Below are 22,250 nucleotides of genomic sequence, written 5' to 3'. Positions count from 1 at the left end.
CAGAGGCACCAGCCCTCAGGAAGCATCCAACTGCTGTGCTGTGGCGGGCACTCAGTAAAGGCTGAGAAAGAAAAACACCAAAGTATGGAAGTTCTATGTATAGATTTCTAAGGTATCTCCAAACTGTTCTCCATAGTGGCTGTACCAGTTTACATTCCCACCAACAGTGCAGGAGGGTTCCCTTTTCTCCACAGCCCCTCCAGCACTTGTTATTTGTGGACTTATTAATGATGGCCATTCTGACTGGTGTGAGGTGGTATCTCATGGTAGTTTTGATTTGCATTTCTCTTATAATCAGCAATGTTAAGCATTTTTTCATGTGTTTGCTGGCCATCTGTATATCTTCTTTGGAGAAATGTCTATTCAGGTCTTTTGCCCATTTTTCCATTGATTGATTGGCTTTTTCGCTGTTGGGTTGTATAAGTTGCTTATGTATTCTAGAGATTAAGCCCTTGTCAGTTGCATCATTTGAAACTATTTTCTCCCATTCTGTAAGTTGTCTTTTTGGTTTCTTTTTGGTTTCCTTTGCTGTGCAAAAGCTCTTCAAGTGCAATCCCACTCTTGGGCATCTATCCAGACAAAACTCTACTTAAAAGAGACACATGCACCCGCATGTTCATTGCAGCACTATTCACAATAGCCAGGACATGGAAACAACCCAAATGTCCATCGACAGAGGATTGGATTCGGAAGATGTGGTATATATACACAATGGAATACTACTCAGCCATAAAAAAGAATGACATAATGCCATTTGCAGCAACATGGGTGGAACTAGAGACTCTCATCCTGAGTGAAATGAGCCAGAAAGACAAAGATAAATACCATATGATATCACTTATGACTGGAATCTAATATCCAGCACAAATGAACATCTCCTCAGAAAAGAAAATCATGGACTTGGAGAAGAGACTTGTGGCTGCCTGATGGGAGGGGGAGGGAGTGGGAGGGATCGGGAGCTTGGGCTTATCAGACACAACTTAGAATAGATTTACAAGGAGATCCTGCTGAGTAGCATTGAGAACTTTGTCTAGATACTCATGTTGCAACAGAACAAAGGGTGGGGAAAAAAATGTAATTGTAATGTATACATGTAAGGATAACTTGATCCCCTTGCTGTACAGTAGGAAAATAAAAAAAAAAAAAAAAAGAAAAAAAAACACCAAAGTAAAGACCAGTGTGTTAGGACAGGAGTCGGGGTGTAAACTGCTTTTTTAGGCTTCATTTGACAACCTGTGAATTTTCATATTTTTCATCTCTCATCATTTCTTAGACTCTACCTATATCCTGGGGCCACCATGACAAAGCAACACAAACCCAGCGGCTTAAAAAAACAGAAATGTGGAGTTCCCGCCATGGTGCAGTGGAAACAATCCGACTAGGAACCATGAGGTTGCAGGTTCAATCCCTGGCCTCGCTCAGTGGGTTAAGGATCTGGTGTTGCCATGGGCTGTGGTGTAGGTCGCAGACCTGGCTCGGATCTGGCATTGCTGTGGCTGTGGTGTAGGCCGGCAGCTGTAGCTCCAATTCGACCCCTAGCCTGGCGCGGCCCTCAAAAGCAAAAATTTTTAAATAAATAAATAAATAAATAAAACAATAGAAATGTATTCTCTCACGGTTCTGGAGGCTGGAAGTCTGCACTCAGAGTGTGGGCAGGGCTGCCTCCCACCCAGGACCCTGCGGCTCTGGGGGAGGGTCTGTCCTTTGCTTCTCCAGCTTCTGGCATTTGCTGGATCCCTTGGCTTGTGGCTGCATCAGGCCAGTCTCCGCCTCTTTCTCGACGTCACCCTCTCCTCTGTGTCTGTGTCCCGGTCTCAGGTAAGGACCCTTGTCATTGGATTAAGGACTCCTCCAGATAACCCAGGATAATCTCCCCCATCTCGAGGTCCCTAGTTACATCTGCCAGGTCCCTTTTCCAGATGAGGTCACATTCACACATTCCAGGCATCAGGATGTGACATATTTTGGGGGGAATCAAACTTCTACATTACTCTATACGGCAAAACCTCTCCCAGTAGAAAAAGTTAAAGTGTGTGCACAAAAATCTCTGGTATGGTATGAAACTTCTAATTGAAAGCGGCCCAGCAGTTACACAATAGAAGAGTAAGCAAACTTTAGGACAAGATGAATTGTTGTCATAGCCATTAAAAACATTTCCAGTTTCATAACACGGGAAATGCTTATACTCTAATAGTCTAAGCAGAAAAAGCAGGCTAATTGGATTGGGATGGTTACAATTATTACAACTAGAAATGTAATAAATTCATTGAGTAATTAAAAAAAAGAAAAAGTAGACTCTAAAATTTTTTTCACTGCCTGATTCAAAATATGCAAATGCCTCGAAGAATAATAAGCAGAAGGAAATGTGCCTTATGGAAAGTATATCTCCTCCGCGAGTGGGAAGACTGGCCTCTTTTTCCTTCTTCCTAGTCCTCCGTGTTTTCTGAAGGCCCACACATTGTTTTTATGACTTGAAAGAGTTTTGAGAAAATTTTGTTCAAAACTAAAAGGAAAATAAAGGAATTTTTAAAAGATATAAAATAGATAAAAATGATAAGTGATATGAAGGCACAAGGACAAGGAGAAAGAGAGAAATTGGCCACCTTTGAGGGGCTGGGAAGTGCGTGGGGAGGCGGAGCTCCAGGCACCACACCCGGGGATGGGCTGCCCGGGCTAATGGCAGGTGCAGCTGGAGGGTGTGAAGCAGGAGACTGCAGGAACCCCTCCCCTCCGCTCCCCACCCAGGGGGGCCCCCACCTCCCTCCCTGGGGACTGGGGAACAAGGGGTCCAGTGTAGGGGGTGGAAGTCCTGGGGCTGAAAACCAGAGAGGCCGGCGGAAGTGTACACTCAGTGAGCAAGCCGCCAGACTTCTGCTCCCGAGGATGACAGGCTCAGACCTCCTGGTGGGATGGAAGATTCTCGGGAGACACTGAATGGCCTCAGGGAAGAGGCATTCAGATGTTGACATTTGCTGGGGTTTCTGTTATGGCTCGGCGGGTTAAGAAGCTGACGCAGTCTCCGTGAGGATGTGGGTTCAATCCCTGGCCTCACTCAGTGGGTTAAGGATCTGGCATTGCCATGCAAGCTGCGGAGGGTGCAGATGCAGCTTGGATCCACTGTGGCGTAGGCCTCGGGTGCAGCTCCAGTTCGACCCCTAGCCAGGAACTTCCACATGCCATGGGTGCAGCCATAAAAAGAAAAAAATGTTGGGAGTTCCCATTGTGGCTCAGTAGAAACGAACTCAACTAGTATCCATGAGTGTCCAACACAAAAGAGAGGCCTGAACAGACAGATGAAGAAGAAACCTGGATGCCCAGAGAGGGCAGAAATGTTTTAAAAGAGAGAGCAGTTAAAAAAAAAAAAAAAAAAGGAGTTCCCAACATAGCTCAGGGGAAATGAATCTGAGTAGCATCAATAAGGACGCATGTTCAATCCCTGGCCTTGCTCAGTGGGTTAAGGATAGAGCATCTGGCATTGCCGAGAGCTATGGTGTAGGTCACAGATGTGGCTCGGATCCTGTGTTGCTGTGGCTGTGGTGTAGGCCAGAGGCTACAGCTCTGATTCGACCCCTAGCCTGGGAACCTACATGTGCCATGAGTGCGGCCCTAAAAAAAGCAAAAAAAAAAAAAAAAAAAAAAAAATAGTGCAGACATTGAAAAACAGTGTGGCAGTTCCTCAAAAAATCAAACAAAATTACCATAAAATACAGCAATTCCACTCCTGGGTATATATTCTTAAAGAAGTAAAAGCAGGATCTCAAAGAGTGTATCTTACACACCCATGTCCGTAGCAGCATTTTTCACAAGAAATGGAAGCAACCAAAGTGTCCATTCGTGGATAAATAAACAAACGTCATGCAGACACACTATGTAACATCACTCAGCCTTAAAAAAGGGTGACACAGGCTTCAAGGACGTTATCCTGTGTGAAATAAACCAGTCACCAAAGGACAAAGAGTATATAATTCCACTTGTGTGAGCTACCAAGAGTGGTCAAGTTCATAGAGACAGGAGGTAGACGGGCGGCTGCCAGGGCTGAGGGCGGGGGAATGGGGACTTGTTTGTTGGGTGGAGAGTTTCAGTTTTATCACTGAAAAGAGTTCTGGATACGGATGGTGGTGACGGTTATCCAACAATGCGGATCTATTTAAGAATGGTTAAGAAGACACACTTTATTTTTAAAAGAGCTCTTAGAAACAAATTTTTTATTTTTATTTATTTATTTTTTATTTTTTTGCTTTTCAGGGCTGCACCCGCAGCATATGGAAGTTCCCAGATTAGGCGTCCAATTGGAGCTGCAGCTGCTGCCCTACACCACAGCCACAGCAATGCAGGATCTGAGTTGCATCTGCGACCTACACCATAGCTCACTGTATAATGCTAGATCCCTAATCCACTGAGCAAGGCCAAGGATCGAACCCACATCCTCAAGGATACTAGTCAGATTCATTTCCACTGCACCACAACGGGAACTCTGGAAATAAATTTGATTCACAGGGAGCAGAATTAAAGGGTGGAAGATCTCAACTCTAGGCTTACCTCAGAAGAGAGGCCTTCCCCTAAGGACCCAATCAAAAAAGACCCCTTTCTACACCCTTACGCTGATTTGTTTTCTTCTTAGCTCTTAGCCCACTAACCAGTTTATGATCCACTTATTAGTGTTTTTTTTCTCTCTCTCCTGATGGAAGATGAGCCTTGTGAGAACAGAAACACATTCTGCATTTTTCCCAGCTCCATCCCCAACACTTGGGCCAGTGCCTGAACCAGGACAAACAGATAGCAAACATTTATGGGAGAGACAGAAAAAAGAGAGTCAGGGAAATCTCCCAGGGTAGAATGAAAAGATAAGGAATTTGAAAACAGTAGAGAAAAGATAAGAAAACTATGGGTCATTCTAGCAGATGTAACATCTGGCAAATAGGAATGAGAACATGAAACTGGAAAAACCAGGTAGGGGGATGCCCAAAGAAGTAGTGAGAATACGTCTCAGAACTGAAAAGCAAGACTCTTTAGATTGAAAGCCAGTGAACAGGGGGGAAAAGATTTCACACGAAGGCACATTCACCAGGGATAAAGAAAATATCCAAAAAGAGGATTTTTCCTAAAAAGGTAAAAAAAAAAATCAGAATCAAAATAGCATCAGGGAGTTCCCTGGGGGTCTAGGGCCACCTGTTGGTCTAGAACGCAGCACTTTTACCGCTGCGTCCTGGGTTCCATGCCTGGTGTGGGAGCTCGATCCTACTTTAAGCTGCTGCATGATGCAGGCAAAAAAAAAAAAAAGAATAGCATCAGACTTCCTCCAGCTGAACCAGAAGCTGGATGGCAATGAAGCAATGCCATCAAAATTTGGAGGGAAAATCTCTTTTGACCTAGACAAACTACCAAATCTAGCACACAGGCATAATACAATGTTTTTTGGTTTTATTTTATTTTTTGTCTTTTTAGGGCTGCACCCGTGGCATGTGGAAGTTCTCAGGCTAGGGGTCTAATTGGAGCTACAGCTGCCGGCCTACGCCAGAGCCACAGAAATGTGGGATCCGAGCTGCGTCTGCGACCTACACCACAGCTCACCACAAAGCCATCAGATCCTTAACCCACTGAGTGAGGCCAGGGATCGAACCCACAACCTCATGGCTCCTATTTGGATTTGTTTCCGCTGTGCCATGACAGGAACTCCCATAATAAAATCTTCTCAGACAAGGTGGTCTCCAAAAGAGGCCTCCTATGCATCTTCTTTAGGAAGACTTTGCAGGATGTGCTCCAGCAGAGCAAAGGGATAAACTAAAAAAGACAAGGACACAGGACCTGAGGAACAGAGACTCTAACCCGGGAAGACCTGAGGAGAGACCAAGAGTAATAAGGTGGAGTTCCCATCGTGGCTCAGTGGAAATGAATCCAACTAGCATCCATGAGGATGCAGGTTCCATCCCAGGCCTCACTCAGTGGGCTAAGGATCTGGTGTTGCCATGAACTGTGGTGTAGGTCCCAGACACGGCTCGGATCTGGTGTTGCTGTGGCTGTGGTGTAGGCCGGAGGCTATGGCTCCGATTCAACCCCTAGCCTGGGAACCTCCATGTGCCGAGGGAGCGGCCCTAGAAAAGGCAAAAAGACTAGAAATAAATAAATAAAATAAAATCCCTGCGAAAATCATTACTGAGGTACAGCAGGAGCCAGTATCACAATCCTTGTTCCTGATGAATCAGAATTAACTCAAGGTTACACCGTGTTCTTTCAAGCATATCACCACACACAGTAAAACCTATTCTAATCTAGCAGTGAAGACTTCCCACTGTATGAAATAGAAGTCATATTAGAAAAAAAATTAACAGTCTGTGGCAGTAAGTCAAACTAGAGTCTTTTTTTTTTCGTTTTGTAAAGTTTTATGGAAGTATAGTTAGTTTACAGTGTTTTGCCACTTTCTGCTGTACAGCAAAGTACTACAGTCTATGTTCTTTCTTATATTGTCTCCTATCATAGTCTGTCCCAAGAGATTGGGTATAGTTCCCTGTGCTATACAGCAGGACCTCATTGCTGATCCAGCCTAAATGTCATAGTTTGCATCTACCAACCCCAAATTCCCGTCCACCCCATCCCCTCCCCAACCCCCTTGGCAACCACAAGTCTGCTCTCTATGTCCCTGAGTCTGTCTCTCTTCTGTAGATCGGTTATCTGTGCCATATTTTAACATTATCTTTTTTTTAAACTATTTTTTCCATTGTAGTTGATTTACAGTGTTCTGTCAATTTCTTCTGTACAGCAAAGTGATTCAGTCAGAAGAAAATATTATTTTCTATCACGGTCTGTCCTAAGAGATTGGGTATAATTCCCTGTGCTGTACAGCAGGACCTCATTGCTGATCCAGCCTAGATGTAAGTTTGCACCTACTAACCCCAAACTCCCCGTCCATCCCACGTCCTTCGCTCCTCCCCCTCGGGTCAAACTAGAGTCTTAGGAAAGTAATCTACAGGGAATTCTTTCTCTCTGATCCTTCATCCCTACCTCCACCCCAGCTCCAAAAGCAGATAAGTAATTGGTACCCTCTGCTGAGATCATCACAAGTATTCAGTTCTATCATTTATAGTCAAAGATGAGTCTCCATGCTCTTGGGGACAACCAAACAGTGACCCTTCAATAAATATGGACCTTGGAGTTCCCATTGTGGCTCAGCAGTTACCGAACCTGACTAGCATCCATGAGGACGAGGGTTCGCTCCCTGGCCTTGCTCAGTGGGCGAAGGATCTGGCATTGCCCTGAGAGCTGTGGTGTAGGTCGAAGACGAGGCTCGGATCTGGTGTTGCTGTGGCTGTGGCACAGGCCATCGGCTACAGCTCTGATTGGACCTCTAGCCTGGGTACCTCCACATGCTGTGGGTGTGGCCCTAAGAAGACAAAAAAAGACTATCTATCTATCTATCTATCTATCTATATATATATATATATATATACCTATCTCTACTCCCTAAAATCTAACAATGCTGGTGAATAATCTACTGCAATGAAGTTCAGATCTAGTCCAAGGTACCCATGGAGGTTAAACTATTCCGGGCGTTCATGGTGGGATAGGCTCTTGACCTGGAGTCTCTCATCCACAGCAAGCCTGACACTCGCCACTGCCCACTTCGGCAGAGTAGGGAAGGGGGTTATTAACGTGTCTGAGCCCAGTGCACACACGAGAAGAGCAGGGATGGGGATCCGGGAAGCTTGATCCAAACCCAAGCTCCTAGCGGCTGCCCTGTGCTACCAGCCTGGTAAACTGAACGACTTAACGCTTCTTGGGACTCATCCACAGCAAGAGAGGAGAATTCTTTGCTCATTTTTTACATATTTTTCTGGGCACTATATATGCTAGCTAGCTACAGGGGATCCTTGAGTGAAGTCTAGAGAAGGGGCAATTACCTCCTGGAGTGATAGACCGAGAAATGGGCCAAGGGGCAGAGAGGGAAGTCAGGAGGGCCTTCTGGGGCAGAGGCAGCCACCCAACCCCGAGGGGTTTGTAAATGGGGGTGAAAAGGTCACAGGAGCACCCCCGGCCGCTGCAGTGACAACACCGGATTGCCAGATTCTCAACCCACTGTACCACAAGAGAACTCCAGAGAAGAGACCTTTGAAGCAAGGTGACTTCTTAGGCTCAGGCTGGATCTGCTCCCAGCTCAACTGTGCTTGGCCCACGCGGCTTTAAGACCCGCGGTGATGCTATTCCCAGGAACCAGGACAGGCTGTGACTTCCTACAAGTCCATTTCGGACACTTTGTGGGCATCTGGGCACCTGGACTTGGAGCCAGCTCTTCTTCCTTTCACTGTCCTCCCCTCTCCCTCCAATTAGGGATCCTAGAATTCTTAGGTATCACTTAAAACTATTTTTGAGGGAGTTCTCAGCTGTGGCGCAGTGGAAACAAATCCGACTAGTATCCATGAGGATGCGCGTTCAAATCCTGCCCTCACTCAGTGGTTTGAGGATCTGGCATTGCTATGAGCTGTGGTGTAGGTTCCAGACACGGCTTGGATCCCATGTTGCTGTGGCTGTGCCGTAGGCTGGCAGCTGTAGCTCTGATTAGACCCCTAGCCTGGAAACTTCCATATGCCATGGGGTGTGGCCCTAAATAGCAAAAACCCACAATTTTTGAGATTCACTAACCACTTCTTAAGGGGAATAGGAAATCTGTTTTTTTTTTTTTGGTTGCACTCATAGCACATGGAGGTTCCTGGTCAGGGATGGAATCCAAGCCACAGTGGCAGCCTGTGCCACAGCTGTGGCAACACCTGATCCTTAACCCACTGCACCACAAGGGAACTCCCAGAAATCTATTTTTTTTTAATAGCTATCAGGTCAACCCTTTTTTGTGCAACCATCCACCAAGATCTATTTTTGCCTGTCCGTGACTCTCAGGAGCAAATTGGGAAGCTTCCTCGCCTCTGGTTTAAATTTACTCCAATTTTGCCAAGACAAAGATTGCTCCTCTGACCCCTTAGCGCAATCTCTCGTCACAAATAACAAGGGACCCAGCTTTTCAAGACACAGATACAGTTTTTCTGTTACTAAGCTCTTTAATGCATTTATAAATACTGTCTCTCAAGCTAGCTGTTGTGGCTTTAATTACAGCAAAGCTTCAGGTCCCAGATTCTATGCAAGTCCGCAAGTCAGTTCAGTAGGGCCAAGAACAAGAAACCCAAGACCTCTTTTCCCTTTTTTGGTCCTTTTAAGGGCCCCGCCCAAGGCATATGGAAGTTCTCAGGCTAGGGGTTGAATCGGAGCTGCAGCTGCTGGCCACAGCCACAGTCATGCTGGGTCCGGCCCCATCTGTGACCTACACTGAAGCTTGCAGCAACACTGGATCTTTTAACCCACTGAGCGAGGCCAGAGATCGAACCCACAACCTCATGGATACTAGCTGGGTTCTTATCCCTCTGAACCATACCAGGAACTCTAACCCAAGACCTCTTAAAACTTACCTTCTGTTCTAGAATATCTCCAAACCTCATAGCTTAAATGAAGTTGGATGACATTTATGTAACTACCAGCTTTTGAGACGAAGACTACCTCAATTCATACAAATGTTTCATTTTCTAAAACAGCTTCATCCGTTTTGAAAGGGTCTATTTAATAACAGTGACTCTGAAGTTGTGACAAAACTCTAATAAATCAAATCAAGTCCATGTCCCGCAGTGGACAGCTGTGAAGCAGACCTTGCATTTTTAAATAGATGAGGTGTGACATGGCTGTTTGCACAAGGAAAGATGGTGTCACTGTTCTAATTATCACATCGAATTCTAATTATACAGATCATTAAAATTATTCAGACCGGCATCAGAGAGCATCTCCAATGTCCCACTTGGCAGAGACTTGCCAAGCATAGAGGGGAAAAAAAAAAAGGTATCAATTAACTTCTGGAAAGAACATCCCCGTTTACGTAGAGCTCAGGGGCGCCTTAAACTTTTAAGCTCTCTGGTGACTGATACACGCTCTCACTCTGCTTCATAGGCGTGAGTTGAATAATTCACTTGGCAGCTCTGCCCGAATGCTAATATTCCAGGGAGGCTTCCTTCACTGATGCTACCCTGCAAATAAATCTCTCACTGTTTCATTTTTTAGATGAACCCTAAGGGCAGATTTCAGGAAAACCAAAAGGAGCAGAATTAGGGACAAGGACCCTATTACCCACCAGACGTGAGGCCAATTCTGCGGCTCCCGTGTGTGCCCCTGGTCCTCGTCCAGGGACAGTAAAAAGCCATTTGTTGATGGCATTCTTTCCGAGGGGCAAGGTCACCACCTTGGCCTGGCCACCACGTGGCGGCAGAGACAGCTCAGAGAACAGGGCTTCCTTCCAGGGCCCTCGCTTTATCCGTAAAGCAAACTGCTTCCAGCAAATGAGCCCCACCCTGCTCCAAGGCTGGACACAGAAGGTACTGACGGGGGCGGGGGGGGGGGGGGTGGTTTGCAATGCATGTAACACAAAACCTTTTTTCTGACAATAACCTGCTTCGCCTTTCCCTCGGCTCTGTGGCAGTCCCCTTCCCCCCTTCCCGACAGGACAGTCCCCAGGGAAGAGCGGTGGGACTTCGATGTGCCTTCCTTCCCCCTGGGGACCCACAACACCGAAGGCAGGGCGGCATCAGGAGCTGCGAGCTTCAAAACTCCAGGCCAGGCAATCCTTACCTCACTAAGCTTCACCCAAACACACCTGTTTTCAGAGCTTTTCGAAGAGTCATACAGACTCGATACGCAACACAGGGAGTTCCCGTCGTGGTGCAGCAGAAACGAATCTCACTAGCATCCATGAGGTCGCAGGTTCAATCCTTGGCCTCATGCAGTGGGTTAAGGATCCGGCATTGCCATGAGTGGTGGTGTAGGTCACAGACCTGGCTTGGATCCAGCATTGCTGTGGCTGTGGTGTAGGCCAGCAGCTACAGCTCCAATTCAACCCCTAGCCTGGGAACCCCCATATGCCATGGGTACAGCCCTAAAAAGACAAAAAATAAAATAAAATAAAGAAGAATTGACACAGAACAAGCTTCCAAAAATGGCTCTGGAAAAATAAGCCATCCTTCTCTCCTTGTCATTTTTGCTCTTTTCATTAAAAAATATGCAGCTTCCTCCCACGCTGCCACTGTTAAGGTGTGCTTCTAAACAGATGCCCTGTTTAAGGCCCTGGAGACGAGGGGAGGCTTCTGGGGACCCAAAGGCCCCTGGTGACAGGATGGGCTTTCTTCCCCCGCGCTGCCCTGAAGCTTCCCTCCAGCCCAGGTGGAGAAGGGTTTGTTGGCAGACACCGTACACGCAACGTCTCGGCTAGGACCCCCCCAGTCTGTTTTTATAAAGGCCCCATTTCTAAGGAATAAAATACTCCTGCGAGCCGTTCTCTGCAGGGCAAGCAGTGGCTGCTCGCTCTCCGACCGCAGCGCCGCTGACAAGCACAGGGCTTCACCTCCAGCCCCCGAGCCTCCGACCCGACGGCCCACCCCACTCGGCCTTCACGACACTCACCTCCCCTGGAGCAGTGAGGGCACGGCTGAGGCAATTTTTGTGGCAAATTTAACAGAGAGTATAAAAAAATCACTTTACAGGCTGCTGAGACTGAGTATCTGTCCCCTCAAAATTCCAGTATTGACACGTAACACCCAAAGTGATGGTGTAGGAGCTGGAGCCTTTGGGAGGCCCTTATAAACGGGATAGGGCCTTTATAAAAGGGACCCCAAAGCCCTTCTGTGAGACACGGTGAGAACATCACAGCCGTCTGGGAACCAGGAGCAGACCCGCTCCATACACCTCACCCGTGGCATATGGAGGTTCCCAGGCTAGGGGTCGAATCGAGCTGTAGCCGCCGGCCTACACACAGCCACAGCAACTTGAGATCCAAGCCACATCTGCGACCTACACCATGGCTCACGGCAAGGCCAGATCCTTGACCCAGTGATCGAACTCTTGTCCTCATGGATACTAGTCAGGTTTGTTACTGCTGAGCCCCAGTGGGAACTCCCTAGAGCTTTGATCCTGGACTTGCAGCTTCCACAACCGTGAGAAGTATCTGCTACAAGCCATTCAGTCGAGGTATTTCGTTAAAGGAGCCTCTGACCCACCAAGATGCAGACTTACTGCTGTTCAGACTGACACCTCCCGCACGGTATCCCTGGATTGGTTTATTTAAAAAACAACAGCCGGTTATCATATGTTCTTCCTTGTCCATCATTTTCTTACAGAACAAGTTACAAAAAATCAGAGGAGAGGGCTCTATTATGTCTGCGGACTGACACATCTGCAGAAGACTTGTGAATGGTAACAATGATTCGGAATCAGGCACAGGACACAGGACAACACAAGAAGGAATGTGTCTACAGCAATCTCCTAACACCGGTGGTGATTAATTACAGTGCAGTGGTTACAATTACGTTCACAAGAAGTTTTTCTTTGCCCCAAACCCCAGACACCCTAAAATCACTGGGCTGCTTACAAACTGGAAGAATCAGTGCAAAGCAGCTGTCTGAAGAGGGACACCCAAATCGTAAGGCTTTTCTGGCAGTGAGTCTCTGACCCCAGGGGCTCCCTCGCCCGGGGCCACCCTCACTTCGAGTCTTGGTCTGTCTTTTCATCTAAAAGGGCGGAGCGGATCCCCAGCTTTTTCAGCTCTTCCACCAGGTCCCCGTTCTGGTGCATCTGCAGAAGAATGTCACAGCCCCCCACGAACTCGCCGTTGAGGTACACTTGCGGGATGGTGGGCCAGTTGGAATAGTCTTTAATGCCTACGAGGGAAGAACACAGAGGTGTCACTTCGACGGCCAACGCTGACCTTGCAGGGCAAAACACTCCCAAGCTTTTGAAGAGCTCGTCTGCCTTGCTCCCCGGACCTGAGCATGAGCTTTAGAGTCAAATGGAACCCCTGTTTAAACCCTGACTCTTCCGGGTACAAACTGGAGGGCCTCACCCTCTGTTTCCACCGTCATCTCACGAGGTTCATCTGAGCATCAGGTAAGTAAGGCTCTCATAAGACACCCGACACACACGCGACCCTGGCAAAGAACGTGATGGGTTCATGTGAGTCACACAAGCTATACAAGGTTATATTTTATATTCTCCATGCACCTGCTGACCATGTTTTCAGCAAAGCAAAACAAAACAAAACAAAAGGAAGGCCACAGCTCCTGTCCCACTGGACCCATCACGGGAGCTCACTGGCAGATCGGGCAGCCCCCACCTGAGGTTCTCTGTGCCTGTCTTGGCTGGCGAAGGCCACCAGTTGCGGACACCGCATCATGAGTTTTCACCTTTAATAATTCTTTTACCCAAAGAAAAATCCCTTTCCTGTGGCTACGGACCGTAGCCCTTGTCCATTCAGTCATGCAGATGGACTCCCCATGGGACAGATGGTTTGGCTCAGCACAGAACTCACAGGACTGAGTTAAATGAGGAAGGGCCTTCGTCAAGCCCCCGAAGGCCCGTGTCCTGGGCCAGGGGCAGGTGAGAACCACTCCCTGCACTAAGCAGACAAGACGCCAACCAGCACACCCGTGACGGGTCCTAGGTGCCAAGAGCTGAGGACACCGTGGTGAGGCACATTCTGGGATGGTGCAGCCATGCGATTACCCTGTTTGGTCCTGGGCCAGGAGGACAAGGGTTATGAAGAAATGTGGCTGGGGAGTTCCCGTTGTGGCTCAATGGGCTACACATCCGACTAGTATTCATGAGTACGTGGGTTCAATCCCTGGCCCTGCTCAGTGGGTTAAGGATCTGGCGCTGCCGTGAGCTATGGTCTAGGAGGTAGAAGCGGCTTGGATCCTGCGTTGCTGTGGCTGTGGTGTAGGCTGGCAGCTGCAGCTCCGATTTGACCCCTAGCCTGGGACCTTCCATATGCCGTGGGTGCAGCTCTAAAAATAGAAATAAACAAACAAACAAACAAACAAATAAGAAATGTGGTTGGGGAGTTCCCTGGGGGCCTAGTGCTTAGTCTGGCCACTTTCACTCTTACAGCCTGCCCTGGCCAGAAACTCAGACCCCACTCAAGCCGCTATACACCGAAGCCAAAAAATAAATACCACGTACAAGAAACGTGGTTTCAACTTAAGACATAAAAGATCATTCTTTTCTAAAGTCCTCCTCGGCCTTCTACCTCCTTTTCTTCTTGGAGGCTGAACTGAAGTGTACTTTTTAAAACAGAAAAGTCAACAGACTTTTCAAGCAAAACACAGTATTGAGCAAGTTTTTTTAAAAAAAACTGCTCAAATGGTGGTTTTTATGTAAACAAACTAAAAATACAAAACCTTTTCCTCAATGCCCTATCCCTGATCATCAAATGAGTTTTACTAAATAAGATCACCAAACTGAGTCACATCACAAATAACAGTCCCAAGACACAATGTGTTTCTCACTTTTAAAAGTCACTGCCTTCCAAAAACCAGCGACTCTGCTCTAAGTGGCAGCACGAACAGGGCCCCCAGCAGACGGCTTTATCTTTCTTCTGCAGACAGTTTTCACTGATGAAGAAATGGTTACATGATTACAGACCCTGAAAAGTGCACTTCTAAGCCACTCTGGCTTTCTCTTAAACGACAACAAATCAGCCGGAGGTTCGGAGAAGACGAAAAGAGGGCAAATTCGAGGAACCGTCTGAAGGGCTTTACAGTACCAAATACCCAGGTGTACTGGCACCCTGATGAAATTCAAGTTTTTCATCCCTCTGATTTGGTACCATAGAAACAATTACTTCGCATATAAATTGTGTGTTCTGAATTAAACAACAACAACAACTCTATCCTCAAACATAAAAAATCTATCAGAACTTTCTGTAAGGTACAAATCTTTTTTTACCTTCATGATGCAGGAGTGGAGTGGGGGTGGGGGTCAAAAAAATGTTTATGGTAAATACGAACTTCTTTCACACCTCCTGAATTTTCTTAAACATCTTTTATATTTTTGTACGTGAACCATTCATGTTCATGATATTCTATCCGGGATTTTTTTCCGGTTAATAAGGCATTCGTTTGGTGAATGCCTACGACTTTTGAAAAACACTCCAAAAACGAAAACAAATTTGCCACCCGAGGTATGCTTATTCATGAGGATACAGATTTAATCCCCGGCTTTGCTCTGTGGGTTAGGGATCCGGCATTGCCGTGAGCTGTGGTGTAGGTCACAGATGCGGCTCAGATCCCGAGTTGCTGGGGCTGTGGTGTAGCTACAGCTCCAATTCAACCCCTAGCCTGGGACCTCCATATGCAGAGGGGGCACTTCCCCCCCAAAAGTATGCTTAATCCTAAAAGTATAATTTTTTTAAATAAAATCTTTGCCGAGAGGAAGAATGATTTGATTTCATCACTCCTTTTCATGGTGCCACACTCAAAGCATTATCATCGTGGCGCAGCGGAAACAAATCCTACTGGGAACCATGAGGTTGTAGGTTTGATCCCTGGCCTTGCTCAGTGGGTTAAGGATCCAGCATTGCTGTGAGCTGTGGTGTAGGTCAAAGACACAGCTCAGAACCCATGTTGCTGTGGCTGTGGTGTAGGCCGGCAGCTGTAGCTCTGATTAGACCCTTAGCCTGGGAACCTCCATATGCTGCGGGTATGGCCCTAAAAAGCCAAAAAAAAAAAAGAAAAAAGCTTTAGGCTGGTCTCATTGTCATAAAACATATATCCCGACTGTAAGGGAAGGAAGGGGGCCCATCTTTACCACCAAAGCGACCAAACCCAGAGGGCTTTCCCACCATCTGAACATCCAACACCCACAGTCACGTGCAGGGGAGACTGACTCCTTCCAAACCCCTCGGCCTGTGACAGCATCCAAGGTGCCTACTAGCTGACAGTTCATCAAAATTCAACTTACCTGCTTTGGGCATCTTTCATAAAAAGGGTGCCATCTTTCATGTTTAAAATGCCTGATTACACATTTAAATATTTAAGGACCTACTCAGTTGCTTCCTAGAGAGTGAGGCTGAGAAACTTCCAATTATAAAAGACTACTCCTCCTAAGGTGAAAACTAAAACAAATTATCAATGCACCATCAATTGTTTAAACATGGCTAATTTTCCTCACGCTTTAAATTTTCAAAACCAGTGAAAGTTTTTGCAACTATTACATGGAATAACCCAGAATCAGAGCGTCTCTTGCAAACTAGAAAATCATACCAAGATTGGATTTTAATGATAACCTGTTTTACAGATGACAAACTGATTCGATTTGGGACAGAAAATGTTGACTGTGAAGTTATGTAACAGGGTGACACTGGGTCTGTCTTACAAAATTGCTTCTATGTACACTTGCTGCTCCATCAAAAAGACTCGATGTGCCAAAGTATCAAGCCAGAGCGGAGAAAACGTTCTGGAAAAGTCCCTCCCAGAACTTTCTTTCTTTTCTTTCCTTCTTTTTTTTTTTTTTTTTTAGGGGAAGAGATTTAATAGGTTCAGACCAGGAAAGAAGTTAGAACCTCAACAAGCAAACAGAGGGTTCTCGACTTGAGCTGTGAAATCAATGCTTCCTCAATAGGAAAATGAATACAGAGAACGACAATTTATTGAGCCTTTATTATGTGCCTGGCTCTATGCTAAGCAGGAGACCTAAAAGCAGCAACCTCGGAGTTCCCATCGTGGCTCAGTGGTTAATGAATCCGACTAGGAACAATGAGGTTGCGGGTTCGATCTCTGGCCTTGCTCAGTGGGCTAAGGATCCGGCGTTGCCGTGAGCTGTGGTGTAAGTCACAGACGCGGCTCAGATCCTGCGTTGCTGTGGCCCTGGTGTAGGCGGGTGGCTATAGCTCCAGTTTGACCCCTAGCCTGGGAACCTCCCTATGCCGCAGGAGCAGCCCAAGAAAAGACCAAAAAAAAAAAAAACACAGGAGCCTCCCAGACCTTTCAAGAGGCACTTTTCAAAACTCGCCACAGTTCAGAACCCTGAACTTCGTCCCTGGTTTGGACTGCTGATCATAAGGGCACTGGGATGACAGTTCCCTTTCTTCCTGGCAGATTTTCACTACACAGGAGCTTCAGAGTCTAATGCAAATTAATTCCAGCGCTGCCAATTACCAGGCTCGGTCCCTGGGGCAGGTCCCATCACCGCTTCCTGGACTTACATATTTCTTCATCTTCCCTCACGTGAGGCAATGAGGTTAGGACAGCCTGAGATAAGCAAAAAGCATGGACCAGGGCAGACCCTCAAAAGGGAAGTAAAGCGTGGTGGCGGGAGTGAGCAAGGCCTCACTGAGGTCAGCAGACTGTGGCCGGCTGGCTTGTAAATACAGCCACAGGCAAATCTGCTCATCGCTGGGCCTCAATCTCCCTTTCTGTAAAATGGGAGTAACTCTATGCCTCACGGATTTATCACGAAAGGTTAATAAATAAAACCTAACTGGTGAGATTGGGAAGCTGCCCCAGCGCCAGATGCAAGGTGGGTGCTCCAGGTCAGGGTCCTCTGCCTGCCACAGTAATGCTTTTTTTTTTTTTTTTTTTTTGTCTTTTTAGGGCTGCGTCTGTGGCATTTGGAGGTTCCCAGCCTAGGGGTCTAATAGGAGCTGCAGCTGCCGGCCTACACCACAGCCATAGCAGCGCCAGATCCGAACCTCATCTGCGACCTACACCACAGCTCACGGCCACGCTGGATCCTTGACCCACTGCGTGAGGGCAGGGATCGAACCCACAACCTCATGGTTCTTAGTTGGATTCATCTCCACTGCGCCAAGACGGGAACTCCTCCACAGGAATACTTTTCACGAGATCTGCAGCTGGGAGAGCAGAGGGAAAGAATGCAGGAAAAGCGCCCATGGAGTATGCCAGGCGGTAATCAAAATACCACACTCCCTGAGCAAGGGCTCCTGGGTTTCATACTCTAAACGTTTTACCTATCTAGTCACGTTTCATCTTTACAAAGATCCGACAAAGTATGCGTAATTACCCCTACTTTACAGACGAAAAAAATGCTAAAAGAGATTAAATAACTTAACCAATGTCACCAGACTAGCACACGGAGGGCTGAAGTCTGCATCCAGGGGGCATATTTTCAAGTGCTAAATAACTATTCAACCATGGTTGAATGACGACAATTATTCATTCAACAGATACTACTCGTGATGCAAAGAAGACAATGGTGACCTAAGTAGGAAGAAATTCGAGGGTGTTTTTTTTTTTTTTTTTTTTTTTTAAGGGCTGCACCCAGGGCATATGGAAGTTCCCAGGCTAGGGCTCCAATCAGAGCTACAGCTGCCGGCCTACACCACAGCCACAGCAATGCCAGATCTGAGCCACGTCTTCAATCTACACCACAGCTCATGCAATGCCGGATCCCTGACCCACTGAGTGAAGCCAGGGATCGAACCCGAGTTCTCATGGATACTAGTCAGGTTCGCTATTACGGAGCCACAGCAGGAACTCCAGGAGTGTATAGTATTTTTAAGAGCACAGGAGAGTTTATGAGAAAATGATAAACAAAAAAGCAGTTATTCATTTAAAACACTCAAGTGAGAACTTGCTTTGCATAAGCACTACACACGGCGTTCAGGGAGTCACAGAAGACACGCTCCCGGCTCTCAGGAGGGCAAAATGCTACATACAGCTACACGTGATGGCAACGCTGCTAAACAAAAAACCAAAAAACTGTTAGAAACTAAATCCGAATGTTAATAATGGTTTATGGATGTATATGGAATTACAGGTACTTTCATTTTCTTCATATTTTTCAGTGTTTTCCAAGTTTCTTCAATGAGCAGGTGTAACTTTTGCAACTGAAAATAAAGGTTAGGGTTAGGGCTAATTATTTGTAAAGAGGGGAGCGGGATATAGTGACATCCAGCCACCGGGACCCTGTCCCTTCCGCTTCTGGCTTCTGTGTGTGCTCCATATTTTTGTTTTGTTTTGTTTGCTTTTTAGGGCTGCACGTTTGGCTTATGGAAGTTCCCAGGCTGGGGGTCAAAGCAGAGCTGCAACAGCCGGCCTACACCACAGCCACAACAATGTCAGATCCGAGTCGCATCTGCGACCTACACCACAACGCATGGCAACACCGGATCCTTTAACCCACTGATCGGAGGCCAGAGACTGAACCTGCGTCCTCATGGATACTAGTCGGGCTTGCTTACCGCTGAGCCACAACGGGACCTCCTCGGATTTTTCAAAAAAGAAAAAAAAAAATCCAAAAAACTCAAGGAAGGCCGAAACACACGAAGCGGCCTCGCAGTCACCTTTGTTCTGCGATCTCAGGCTGAGACCCCTCCGCATCACACACCTCGAACCCAGCACCCACAACTAGGAGATGGTGTCAGCGGGTCTTCCGCTGACTTGGGCCCTTTGTAGAGCTCAGCCTCCCCTGGCACAAGAAAACAGGAAAGGCTGATTTTGCAGACACGCCTCTCCTGTTACTAGAAGTGACCTTGGGTTGGGAAAGGCACAAGGACATATCTTTAGTTGGCAAGAGCAAGCATCAGACAGCCTGCTGGTCTCCACGGCCCAGAGGGCAAGGTGAGGCATCCTAATGGTTGAAAGCCTCACCCTGGTGAAACCAGCCCCTTCTGCGGTCACACGCTTACACCACCCCGCCCCAGTCTGGAGGTTAATACGTACACCAATGTACACTTTCTAAGCAACGAAGACTAGTGTTAGGTTCAGTTTATGTGCAACACGTGTACTAAGCAAAGGAACAATCTGAGCAACTCAGCGGTCAAGAAATTTGAGGATTAAAGTCTGTTGCTTGAATGCTTAAGAACAGAAGACCAGAAGCCAGACGCCCAAGTGCTCTCAGTAAACACTCCTCCATTCCTGCCCCTATTTTCAGTTTACTGCCCATATTCCAGCATAGCCCATCTCTGGCTGTATTTTTTTTTTTTTTTTGTCTTTTTTTTTTGCTATTTCTTCGGCCGCTGCCTCGGCATATGGAGGTTCCCAGGCTAGGGGTCGAATCGGAGCTGTAGCCACCGGCCTACGCCAGAGCCACAGCAACGCGGGATCCGAGCCGCGTCTGCAACCTACACCACAGCTCACGGCAACGCCGGATGGGTAACCCACTGAGCAAGGCCAGGGACCGAACCCGCAACCTCATACTGGGTGTATTTTTTAACCTTTCTAAAGTGAAGGGTAGTTGACTGACAATGTTTCAGGTGTATGATAAAGTCAGACCATCTCTGGGTCTGTGAATCAGAATGGCAATTCACACACCAAAGACACTCAAGACTTTACTGTCAGCAAAATATCAACAACACAACTTTTTGCAAGGGGCCTCAGGCATGGTCCCGGCAGGGAGATTGCAGAGCAGTTTCTCCTATCTAATCTTTCAAGCAGGAACGCCAGTGCCAGCTGAAGACTGCAGCTCACCCTGTCTTTGAAAAAAAACCCCGCAACTGGGAGCATTTCAAGAAGACAGAGGATCATAAGCACAATACACTGTAATGACATATACCTGGGAACGCTAAGCTGCCTTCTCCGCTCCTCTTTTCCATCCACCAAAACCAAGAGCTCTCTAAGGATCAGATAACCTGGGTGGGGAGGAACTTTTCAAAACATAAAGTGCTAATAATAAAACAGAGACCATTTAATGGGTGTCTTCTGTGTGCCAGGAAAGATGACAGGCACTTTCGAAAAAGTTTTTCTTTCTCTTTTTCCCTCGCAAAAACGTTGTCAAGTGTGGTTTCATCATCCTCCTGCTACTGAGAAGGAAAATGCACGTGTGTGACTTGCTCTGTGGCTGACTGGCCGCAGAAGGACTCTAGCCCAAAGCCTCTCCGTGACACCGGCCTGGCTCCTTGATGTCGGAGTGTCTACGATTGACAACTTCAAAAGCAGAATTCTCCTTGTAGAACACCAGAGAACCTGGTGCCCTCAAACTCCCTCCAGAACACTGTCAAAAGCCTGATACGAGGGCGATGCTGGAACTCAGACACTGAAAGTCTAACGTAAAGGCCACCCTTCGGAGGGTACAAGCATCGTCTCCCCATTTCTCCAGCAACACCATCAACCCTAGCCAAGGGCAGACCCAGGGGTTCCGGTCTCTTCCTCTTTCTCTGCCTTCACTCAGATAAACAGAAGACTGCAGGGAAGGATCTTAGCTTGGAGTTCAACAGGAAAGACGCTAATTAGCTGCCAAGGCCCTCCACCTTGCCCCAGGGCCCAGGGAAAAGGCCCAGACCCTCCTCCATCTGCCTGGCCCTGGGCTCCTGGAGCTCCCAAACCTGAGTTAGCCGGGGCCCAAAAGTCATCCCTCCATCCCATCCCTACAAGCCTCTCCAAGCCCTAGCCCCCAGCTTTCCCCCATCTCGAGTACCTAAAAACGAATTTCCTATCTTTTTCTCCCACAACGCCAGAACCCGGCTAAGACCAGTCCAAAAGCTGTGTCAAGCCCCTCCTTGCAGCAACAACAGTGGCCGGTCCCTGACACCGCGAGCCTCGAGGCACAGCAGACCAGCCTCCGACCCCCTTGGCCTCAACCTCGGCCCTCCCTCCACCATCAACAGGACACTTATCCACGAGACAGGTCACGGCTTCAAAGTGTCTCCTTAGTGGTTCCCCCTGTATCCCTCTTTGTCCCACCTTCCCAGCTCTGCAGAGCGAGGAGTGAGGCTGCTGACCACGATACTTGGACTCAGCCCCAGAGAATGCCCCCGAATGCCTATTTCTGCTCAGAGTGAGGTTCGGGGGAACAGCTAAGTAAGGACTTACCCCACTGCCCAGGTTGGCCCAGGGCCCCAGATCCTCAAGACCCGGTTCAAGGTGATCACGCCCCCACTCCAGACCCTCCAACGCGGAGTGGAAGCCCGCGCCCTAACCCCGTTTGAACCTCCGCAGAGACCTTGGCGGAGAGACCCTCCCCCCCGCAGAGAGGCCTCGGCCTGTCGCCCCCCAGCCCCGCCCCCGCCGGCCCTGACCTTGCCGGAGCTGGGGGTCGTCCAGCACGTTGTAGGCCGCGTAGTCGCGGACGCCGTGCAGCCGCAGGATCTGCACCACGGCGTTGCTGAAGCCACACTGGGGCTGCTCTGGCGTCCCCTTGAGGAAGACCACCACCTTGTCCTTCTTCACCAGCGTGTCCAGATGCTCCGCTGAGCCGCTCCCGCCCGAGCTCGCCGCCCGCACGCCCGGGACCCACAGACCACCGCCTACGCCGCGCCCCCAGCGGAGCAGAGCCGCCGCCGCCCGGCCCAGGGACGCGCTCATCCCCGTACGCTCGCCGGAGCCCTGGACAGCTCGGGACCTGAGTTAGACAGCAGGAGCCTCGCTGGGGCCTGGCCAGCGGCGGCCCGCCCCGTCCCCCGGAGACCCTCATTGGACCGGCTCCGAATAGCTCTACGTGAT

General features: G+C 48.1%; 1 protein-coding gene across 1 annotated transcript; it reads right to left on the bottom strand.

The window, feature by feature from the left end:
* On the bottom strand, window positions 12,115–22,246 carry GLRX5 (glutaredoxin 5). The gene is made up of 2 exons (XM_001928993.6): window positions 21,827–22,246; window positions 12,115–12,734 (listed from the first exon to the last, which is right to left on the bottom strand). The coding sequence occupies exons 1-2, from the start codon at window positions 22,110–22,112 to the stop codon at window positions 12,556–12,558; spliced, it is 465 nt and encodes a 154-aa protein (XP_001929028.1). The 5' UTR covers window positions 22,113–22,246; the 3' UTR covers window positions 12,115–12,555.

Source organism: Sus scrofa, chromosome 7 (assembly GCF_000003025.6).
Source record: "Sus scrofa isolate TJ Tabasco breed Duroc chromosome 7, Sscrofa11.1, whole genome shotgun sequence".
In the NCBI taxonomy this organism is placed as follows: Eukaryota; Metazoa; Chordata; class Mammalia; order Artiodactyla; family Suidae; genus Sus; species Sus scrofa.
This window is presented reverse-complemented; position numbering and strand designations above follow the sequence as displayed.